The sequence below is a fragment of the Oncorhynchus nerka genome, linkage group LG9b, assembly GCF_034236695.1.
Source record: "Oncorhynchus nerka isolate Pitt River linkage group LG9b, Oner_Uvic_2.0, whole genome shotgun sequence".
NCBI lineage: Eukaryota > Metazoa > Chordata > Actinopteri > Salmoniformes > Salmonidae > Oncorhynchus > Oncorhynchus nerka.
In genome coordinates, this window is record NC_088424.1 from 46,794,257 (window position 1) to 46,804,918 (window position 10,662).

Consider the following 10,662-nt stretch of genomic DNA (forward strand, 5'->3'; position numbering starts at 1 on the left):
CTACAGTTTGGTTGGCCCACATTGAGTGGCATAACCTCTGTGAAGACTATTCATCTGTTCCCAAAGAATGAACGTTGTCAACATTGTTTCTAGGTCACACGTTGGTATACCAACATCTGTTGTCATTAGATGTGTCTTAAACTGATAGTTCACCCAAATTCCAAAATTACATAATGGTTTTCTCACTCTGTAAGCAGTCTGGGGACAAGGTTTGACAGAAATCCATGCTTTGGTTTAGTTTCCAAATGTTATTTTATTTTGAACGTTTTCGTCACAAATCCTTACAAGTCCTGGTAGCATTTTTCACGCATCGTTTTCATACCATCAATACGTAACTTTGTTGAGCTTCAAAAAATCTATTTTACATACGTCCGGACGATTTAAACATGATGTGTGAAAAATTCTAATATCGTTCCTGGGACCTAAATGGTATTTGGGCTCCTGAGTGGCGCCGTGGTCTGAAGGCACTGTATCTCAGTGCAAGAGGTGTCACTACAGTCCCTGTTTGGAATCCAGGCTGTATCACATCCGGCCGTGAATGGGAGTCCCAAAGTGGCCCCAGCGTCGTCCAGGTTTGGCTGGGGTAGACTGTCATTGTAAATAAGAATTTGTTCTTATTAACTGACTTGCCTGGTAAAAATTAAAATAATAATAATTTGTACCACGTGATAAACCTTAGCATTTGGAAACACTGCCAGGGAATTAAAACCAAAGCATTTCTATCATGTCCATAGACTGGTTACAAGATAAGATAGCCAATGTGTCATTTTGTAATTTGGGTGTCCCTTTAAATGGCACCCATATTACTTATACAGTCTACTACTGTTTTTTATTTATTTTCGTGGTATCCAATTGTTGTAGTAGCTACTATCTTGTCTCATCGCTACAACTCCCGTACGGGCTCGGGAGAGATGAAGGTTGAAAGTCATGCGTCCTCCGATACACAGTGCGCATCCAACCCGGCCGCATCCAATGTGTCGGAGGAAACACAATGCACCTGGCAACCTTGGTTAGCACGCACTGCGCCCGGCCCGGACGACGCTAGGCCAATTGTGCGTAGCCCCACGGACCTCCCGGTCGTGCCCGGTTAAGACAGAGCCTGGGGCGAACCCAGGGACTCTGATGGCACAGCTGGCGCTGCAGCGCCCTTAACCACTGCGCCACCCGGGAGGCCACAGTCTACTACTGTTGACCAGAACCCACTGGGGGTACTATATAGGAAGTAGGGTGTACTATATAGAGAATAGGGTGCCATTTGGGACAGGACCATAGTGAGATTGAAGGTTGTAGATTGTACTATAAAGGCGTTTACAGACGGGCCACGGTAAGCAGAGAAGGTCACATAAACTTCCGCGGTTCGTGGTGCTTTCTCCGCGAGCAGCTCCGCTGGCTTGGAGCTCAAGGCGCCAAAAAGATTAAATTAGCTGAAGTCTTGAGTGGTCGGTGCACATTGTTGACCGATGAGCATCGTTCATCTTGTCAACCAATCAAACAATGTTTTAATGACAATATTCGAGCCGACAAAAACCCGGGATCGCTGGTCTCTACAGACGGTATGCAGATTTTCTCATGGTTCAATTGCCATTTACCGCAGCCCGTGTCTAAGCTCCTTAAGTTGACTTATGTCTGTCTGTCTGTGTCTCTGACCAAAAGTATCACTATCATGTCTTCATTATCAGTTTATCAGCCATCATCATATTGCACTTTTGACATTAAATAAAGGTACCTTATTTATACCACGGACCAGGTAATATCTCGTTTAGTGTCCCTGCTTGATCCCATGTCCTTCCTGAATTCCTTTCTCTTTTCTGTAGATCTCATCTGAGCTGTCTTTCTGCTGTCCCAGAATGTACTTGCATTAGGTCCTGCCCTGCTGTCCATCAAAATGACAACATGGCTGACAAATGGCCAAGTGGACCTCTTCAGTTCCAAGTTCAAAGTTCACTGGCCAGTTGTAATGAATAAAACAATTCTTAGCAGAACCATATCACCACTAGGGGGAGCAGTAGGGAGAGGAGCAGACCTGGAGGGACCAGGAGGAGAGGGTGGTGGAGGGATGGCTGCCCAGCAGTGGGGTACTCCTCGCAGGGCCCGAGGACCTGGCATCGTGTCCTCTCACACAGGACGCCTTTGAAACCCGGAGCACAGTGGCACCGCTGATGGTGGTGGCACGTTCCTCCATTCTGACAGAGAAGCATGGCGTTGTCACACACATGAGCTGTGAAGAGAGAGAGAGAGAGAGAGGGGGGAGGGAGAGAGGGGAAGGGGGAGAGGGAGAGAGGGAAGGGGGAGAGGGAGAGGGGCAGAGAGAGAGAGAGAGAGGGGGAAGGGGAGAGTGGGAGTGGAGAGAGAGAGGGAAGGGGGAGAGAGGGGGGGAGAGAGATGGAGGGGAGAGAGGGAGGCGAGAGAGAGAGAGAGAGAGAGAGAGGGAGAGAGAGGTGTTAAAGGATCATGAGTTTTTACTAATGTTACAACACATGTCCCTAAAGACATGGTAGCTTAGTTGTGGTCATGATCTGTTTACCTATAAGTACAAACATAGTTATGTTTTTGGGTTATAACATATTTATTAACTTATTTCCAGATAACCTCTAAACAACCTACAATGCATTATTTGTCAACGTCATATGGAGGACCTACTCTGTGCTAGTTTGTGTGCTAGTTTGTAGCTCAAGCTGGCTAGCATTAGCCACATCTCATGCTATTCACAGACATTTTGGCTGTGTTATCTAGTGGGAATCTGGTAGTACGGTCTGGTGCTTCCTTGCCGTGGGCTCAAAAGGAAAGAAAAAAATCATACCTGCTTGTTCTAATTATACCTCCTCTGTTCTCCTTTTTATCTTGACAACTGTTTTGCATGTTCACTGTGAAGAAGGTTACAGGAGTTTTGTAACTTTTCTCCATCTTGGCTTAGTGCTGATGGACATCTGGACTCTATCTTTTTGGATTTCGGTACAGTGAGGTGGCCACCTCCCCTTCACTTGTTAGCTAACTTAAAGTTTTACCATCGGATTGGCCCCAAACTTCAACATGTATATATCTTTGCTTTTAATCTGCGGTTAAGTTTTTTTGGTTTACATTGTAGGAAATAGGCTGGCCAGACGGGTCCTGTATATTACATCACACCCCGGAAAAACATTTTCCGACATGACAGGTATTCTTCGGAATTCTAAATCTGTTTTATGTAATAACTCCCATGATAGACAAGAGAGGTATAGCTTTACATACTAATGCAAATCCATACAAATTTACAATAAGTGTGAACTAAAAAAGGAGGCCATCTGTGAGTACGGTTATATGCACACAACAATACCATTTTGTGAATAGTCAGATGAATATTATAGTTTGATTTAAACATTTACATGCTTTGGAAGCAGAATGATTTCCCTCAAATTATGTTTATATCTGAAATCAGGCTGCCTGATGGGAATTTGATAAATGCAGAAAATCGCCAATCAAAATGTTCCAGCACAGTGAACATGTACTTTTTGTGAAATATATTTGATTCTGAGTTCGGACAGATAAAGTTTGTATGTTAAAACTATTTCTAAGAGGCATACTTTCAGTTTTTCCAAACTCACTTCACTCGTGCAAAAGAAAGAAGCTAGTGCTGCTCATGCTAGCGCTGATCGTGCAAGCGCTGCTCGTGCTAGCGCTGATCGTGCTAGCGCTGCTCGTGCTAGCGATGCTCGTGCTAGCGCTGATCGTGCTAGCGCTGCTCGTGCTAGCGCTGATCGAACTAGTGCTGATCGTGCTAGTGCTGCTCGTGCTAGTGCTGCTCGTGCTAGCGCTGCTCGTGCTAGCGCTGATCGTGCTAGCGCTGCTCGTGCTAGCGCTGATCGTGCTAGCTCTGATCGTGCTAGCTCTGCTCGTGCTACCTCTGATCGTGCTAGCTCTGATCTAGCACATGCGCAGATCACATACATCGCTGTAACTCTGATTAAGCCATTTCTGCCTAAGAATTTGAAAAATTGCTCAGAAAACCAGGTGTTTTAATCTGCGTATTAAGATAATAGAGTGAGGTGTTTACATGACTAATACCATAATTGGCCTATTGCCATAATCAGTTTAATACCAAATTATTAGTGTGGACGTAAACGTAATCTGTGAGTATTGGGACACATCCGCTCACTTCGGTTTCAAGTGTAAGTGATTGTTTATGACTGAGACCATAGAAGAAGACCTTGCGGAGGTGTAGTATTTTAGAGACCACGGGGGATTTGAGAGAAAATAACCCTGAAACAAAAGGAACCAATAACCCACAGCAGGCTATCCACATGATTGGCTCTCAACTATCGTCCTCGTCATGTAATTGGTGCCCTCCTACCAGGCTCTCCGCGTGATTGGTTCCCTCCTATTAGGCTCTCCACATGATTGACACCCTCCGATCAGGCTCACCACTTGATTGGCTTCCTCCTACCAAGCTATCCACGTGATTGGTGCCCTCCTACCAGGCTCTCCACGTAATTGGTGCCTTTGGAATGCAAATTGGCATGTGCAGATGATCCCATTATAGTTCCTCCCTGGCTGGAGTAAACATCACAGGCAGCAAACACTATGATCGGAATATCAAAAGCTAGGATGTTAGGATTGTATTGAAGTATTGTAACAAACACACACTTTTGCTAAGTAATAATGACTGTTTTGTAATATTCGTTCCATAATTTGTGCCTGTTCTGAATGACATACAGTAGGGATGTGAATGCAAATAGATGAAAATAGATTGAATAAAAATGATAATTTTCCTCCCTCTCTTCTTACAGAGACATCTACGATGATATAATATTTGCCAAGAGATTGGAGTATTATTGGAATCTCGTTCCTGCATAAGGATGAATCTCATTAACGTTTCTGTGTAAAAAAATGCCTCTGGATCATGTATAAGTACACAACAGGGGCCTTCATTTATAAAACCTGCATATGTACAAAAAATATATCCCAAAAAGGTGCGTACACCAGTTTGCAAGCAAAAGTTGGCATTTATAAAAATGTAATTTGAAGTGATAATGTGCTCACTTCCCTATAAACGTTAGAACACATGTTACACACATCTGCTGGTTGTTGAAATATTGTATTGCAAGCTGGCAAGTAAATATTTTGTGCAAATTGGGCATTGGATGAAAAGCTTTTTAATTATTATTTTTTTAATTACATTTTGGATAACAGACACATACAACAAAATGTACAATGTGGACCCAGAGGATATCACTTGAAAGTATTCATTAAAACGCTTGTTTACGTAGTGGTCCTTGGTGGTAAAAACATAATGATTAAAAGACAAGAAAAAATGACTAACAACCATAAATACAATCATTTATATTGACATCTTAAAAAGTGTCACTATTTCCTGCACTTCTCCCTAAGCTTAAAAATCAACCATATTCATTTCACACTAAAACAATCTATTCATTGCACATCATACCGATCCTTCAAATAAATACACTCCACTCCAAATAAATACACTCCACTCCAAATAAATACACTCCACTCCAAATAAATACACTCCACTCCAAATAAATACACTCCACTCCAAATAAATACACTCCACTCCAAATAAATACACTCCACTCCAAATAAATACACTCCACTCCAAATAAATACACTCCACTCCAAATAAATACACTCCACTCCAAATAAATACACTCCACTCCAAATAAATACACTCCACTCCAAATAAATACACTCCACTCCAAATAAATACACTCCACTCCAAATAAATACACTCCACTCCAAATAAATACACTCCACTCCAAATAAATACACTCCACTCCAAATAAATACAATCCACTGCCCCTTGTGCCCCCTACTCACACGCAGTTTCTCTTACTTAGACAACCTTGTCCAAATGAAAACCTTTGCTTTTCAAATCTATTTCCAATTTTTCCTTAATCTCCAAGGGGAGGCTATTCCATAGACAAATGCCTGTATAGGAAAACATCCTCCTCGCAGGACTGTTTACTCTTGGGATTTTACAAGACATGACACAATAGCTCTGGTATTGTAGCTGTGTTGGTTATAGACCATATCAATGTGGTTTTTCACGTAACCTGGGGCACGTTCATTTAAGATGTCAAACATATGATTAAGTTTAAGTTGGTCCACTCTGGATTCCAAAGGCAACAAGTCCACCTCCCGGAACTCCTGTACCCCTTAGTGGGTCCTAGGTTGAACATTCAGCATATATATACAGTGGGGAGAACAAGTATTTGATACACTGCCGATTTTGCCGATTTTCCTACTTACAAAGCATGTAGAGGTCTGTAATTTTTTATCAAAGGTACACTTCAACTGTGAGAGACGGAATCTAAAACAAATATCCATAAAATCACATTGTATGATTTTTAAGTAATTAATTTTAATTTTATTGCATGACATAAGTATTTGATCACCTACCAACCAGTAAGAATTTCGGCTCTCACAGACCTGTTAGTTTTTCTTTAAGAAGCCCTCCTGTTCTCCACTCATTACCTGTATTAACTGCACCTGTTTGAACTCGTTACCTGTATAAAAGACACCTGTCCACACACTCAATCAAACAGACTCCAACCTCTCCACAATGGCCAAGACCAGAGAGCTGTGTAAGGACACCAGGGATAAAATTGTAGACCTGCACAAGGCTGGGATGGGAGAAGGTCTTGTGGTCTGATTAGACAAAAATCTATTTTAGTCTCAACTCCACTCGCCGTTTTTGGAGGAAGAAGAAGAATGAATACAACCCCAAGAACACCATCCCAACCATGAAGCATGGAGGTGGACACATCATTCTTTGGGGATGCTTTTCTGCAAAGGGGACAGGATGACTGCACCGTATTGAGGGGAGGATGGATGGGGCCATGTATTATGAGATCTTGGTCAACAACCTCCTTCCCTCAGTAAGAGCATTGAAGATGGGTCGTGGCTGGGTCTTCCAGCATGACAACGACCTGAAACACACAGCCAGGGCAACTAAGAAGTGGCTCCGTAAGAAGCATCTCAAGGTCTAGCCAGTCTCCAGACCTGAACCCAATAGAAAATCTTTGGAGGGGGCTGAAAGTCCGTATTGCCCAGCGACAGCCCCGAAACCTGAAGGATCTGGAGGAGGTCTGTATGGAGGAGTGGGCCAAAATCCCTGCTGTAGTGTGTGCAAACCTGGTCAAGAACTACAGGAAACGTATGATCTCTGTAATTACAAACGAAGGTTTCTGTACCAAATATTAAGTTATGCTTTTCTGATGTATCAAATACTTATGTCATGCAATAAAATGCAAATTAATTACTTAAAAATCATACAATGTGATTTTCTGAAATTTTGTTTTAGATTCCGTCTCTCAGAGTTGAAGTGTACCTATGATAAAAATGACAGACCTCTAAATTTTTTGTAAGTTGGAAAACCTGCAAAATCGGCAGTGTATCAAATACTTGTTCTCCCCACTGTATATACCCGATAACATTATTTTTCATGACCTACAATCTCTTTTCAGCTTTTTTGATAGCAAACTATACCAAGCAGAACAGGCATAATCAAAATGACACTGAATCAAGGTTGAGACAAGCAGTTGCTTTAATGTTAAAATATTTAGTGTTACAATATAAACATTTAAATTTGTTCACCATTTTAGAATGACTTTCAGCAGCAATCAGGTCTTCTAGAAAGGGATTGATCTAGGGACACCCCAAGATAAGATACACTTGTTTTAGATTCAATCTCCTTGCCTGCACAGTTTACCGTTATTTTGTCAGCCCTAAGCAATCTAAGTTTTGTTGCAAACAAAATCGATTAAGTTTTTCCCAAATGTTGCGACAATTTGTTGTCAGTTAACCAATCTGTAACAAAATGCAATTCCTTACTCAGTCTCCTCTATGTAAACTATATCCAGTATGGCTGAGTCATCAGCATAAAGCAAGAGGTTACACTTTACTGTATCTGGCATATCATTAAGAAATAAGAGAGGCCCTAAAATGGATCCCTGTGGTACTCCACTGGATATTTATTTGGCCTCTGACATCACCAACAAGAATGCAGCCATTTGTTGTTAGTGGGAATGTCACGCCCTGGTCTAAGTATTTTGTGTTTATCTTTATGTATTGGGTCAGGCCAGGGTGTGGCATGGAGTTTTTGTATTGTGGTGTGTTTTGTCTGGGGGTTTTGGTGTGTATGTTAGTGGGATTGTAGCTTAGTAGGGTTTTCTAGGAAAGTCTATGGCTGTCTGGAGTGGTTCTCAATCAGAGGCAGGTGGTTATCGTTGTCTCTGATTGGGAACCATATTTAGGCAGCCATATTCTTTGGTTGTATTGTGGGTGATTGTCCTTAGTGTCTTGATGTCCTGATTATGTGTTAGTTTACACCAGTTTAGGCTGTTTCGGTTTTCATTACGTTTATTGTTTTGTAGTGCATGTGTTTTGATTCGTGTTATGTTGTTTTATTAAACATGGATCGAAATCTACACGCTGCAGTTTGGTCCGACTCTCCTTCACCATTAGAAAACCGTTACAGAATCACCCACCACCAACGGACCAGGCAGCGTGTCAACAGGCAGGAGCAGCCCAAAGAGGAGAAGCGCTATAAGGATTTCTGGACATGGGAGGAAATCCTAAACGGAGAAGGACCCTGGGCTCAGGCTGGAGAATATCGCCGCCCCAAGGAAGAACTGGAGGCGGTGAAAGCTGAGAGGCGCAGATATGAGGAGGCAGCACGGCGACGCGGACGTAAGCCTGAGAATCGGCCCCAAAAATGTATTGGGAGGGGGCTAAGGGAGAGTGTGGCAGAGTCAGGAGTCAGACCTGAGCCAACTCTCCCTGTTTATCGTGAGGAGCCTAGGAGGAGACCAAAACCAGAGCCGGTGTTGGAGGTGAGGGAAACAGAGGAGTTAATGGGGAAATTGGAGGAGAGAGAAATGAGGGAGTTGCTGTGTTGGTGCTTTTTGCATGGAATTCGACCGACGGAACGTGTCGGGGATTTGATGGCACCTGGGTTAGCGCTCCATACTCGTCCTGAGGTGCGTGTTAGTCGGCTGGTGAAGTTGGTGCCAGCCTCACGCACCAGGCCTCCTGTGCACATCCCTAGCCTTACACGTCCTGTGCCAACACTGCTCTCAAGATCTCCAGTACGCCTTCACGGTCTAGCCCATCCTGTGCCACCTCCACACTCTAGTCCTCCGGTAGCAGCTCCCCGCACCAGGCTTCCTGTGCGTTTCCTTGATCCAGTACCACCGGTTCCAGCACCACGCACCAGGCCTTCAGTGCGCCTCGCCTGTTCAGCGCAGCCAGAGCCTGTCTCCTCTCCTGCGCTGCCGGAGTCTCCCGCCTGTTCAGCGCAGCCAGAGCCTGTCTCCTCTCCTGCGCTGCCGGAGTCTCCAGTCTGCCCAGCGCCGCCAGTGCTCCCAGTCTGCCCAGCGCCGCCAGTCTGCCCAGCGCCGCCAGTCTGCCCAGCGCCGCCAGTCTGCCCAGCGCCGCCAGTCTGCCCAGCGCCGTCAGTCTGCCCAGCGTCGCCAGTGCTCCCAGTCTGCCCAGCGCCGCCAGTCAGCCAGACTCTTCCAGATCTGATCTGCCAGTCAGCCAGACTCTTCCAGATCTGATCTGCCAGTCAGCCAGACTCTTCCAGATCTGCCAGTCAGCCAGACTCTTCCAGATCTGCCAGTCAGCCAGACTCTTCCAGATCTGCCAGTCAGCCAGACTCTTCCAGATCTGCCAGTCAGCCAGACTCTTCCAGATCTGCCAGTCAACCAGACTCTTCCAGATCTGCCAGTCAACCAGACTCTTCCAGATCTGCCAGTCAGCCAGACTCTTCCAGATCTGCCAGTCAGCCAGACTCTTCCAGATCTGCCAGTCAGCCAGACTCTTCCGGATCTGCCAGTCAGCCAGGATCTTCCAGAGGTGCCAGTCAGCCAGGATCCGCCAGAAGTGCCAGTCGGCCAGGATCTGCCCGTAGCACCAGTCAGCCAGGATCCACCAGTCTGCCAGGATCCGCCAGAAGTGCCAGTCGGCCAGGATCTGCCAGCAGCACCAGTCAGCCAGGATCCACCAGTCTGCCAGGATCCGCCAGAAGTGCCAGTCAGCCAGGATCTGCCAGTCAGCCAGGATCTGCCAGTCAGCCAGGATCTGCTGAGACCACCAGCCAGCCAGGATCTGGTAGATCTATCTACCTGCCTGAGCTTCCTCTCACTCCTGAGCTTCCTCTCACTCCCGAGCTTTCTCTCACTCCCGAGCTTTCTCTCACTCCCGAGCTTTCTCTCACTCCCGAGCTGCCTCAGTCCCGAGCTGTCCTTCAGTCCCGATCTGCTCCTCAGTCCAGTGGGGTTCTGGGTGAGGACTACTAGGCCATGGTCGGCGGCGAGGGTGGACTATCCAGGGACGCGAGGAGAGGGGACTAAGACATTTATTGAGTGGGGTCCACGTCCCGCGCCGGAACCGCTACCATGGACAGACGCCCACCCGGACCCTCCCTATTGTGTTGAGGTGCGTTCGGGAGTCCGCACCTTAGGGGGGGGGGGGGTTCTGTCACGCCCTGGTCTAAGTATTTTGTGTTTATCTTTATGTATTGGGTCAGGCCAGGGTGTGGCATGGAGTTTTTGTATTGTGGTGTGTTTTGTCTGGGGGTTTTGGTGTGTATGTTAGTGGGATTGTAGCTTAGTAGGGTTTTCTAGGAAAGTCTATGGCTGTCTGGAGTGGTTCTCAATCAGAGGC

At 45.4% G+C, this 10,662-nt stretch overlaps 1 protein-coding gene across 1 annotated transcript in view; it reads right to left on the reverse strand.

Annotated features, from left to right (window-relative positions):
- Nucleotides 1–772: 772 nt before the first annotated feature.
- LOC115124199 (netrin-G1-like) overlaps nt 773–10,662 on the reverse strand; it is a 210,467-nt gene continuing 200,577 nt past the window's right edge. The window contains exon 6 of the mRNA XM_065013789.1: nt 773–2,218. Coding sequence (XP_064869861.1) covers nt 1,974–2,218 — 245 coding nt within the window. The 3' untranslated portion in view covers nt 773–1,973. The remainder of the gene's footprint in view (nt 2,219–10,662) is intronic.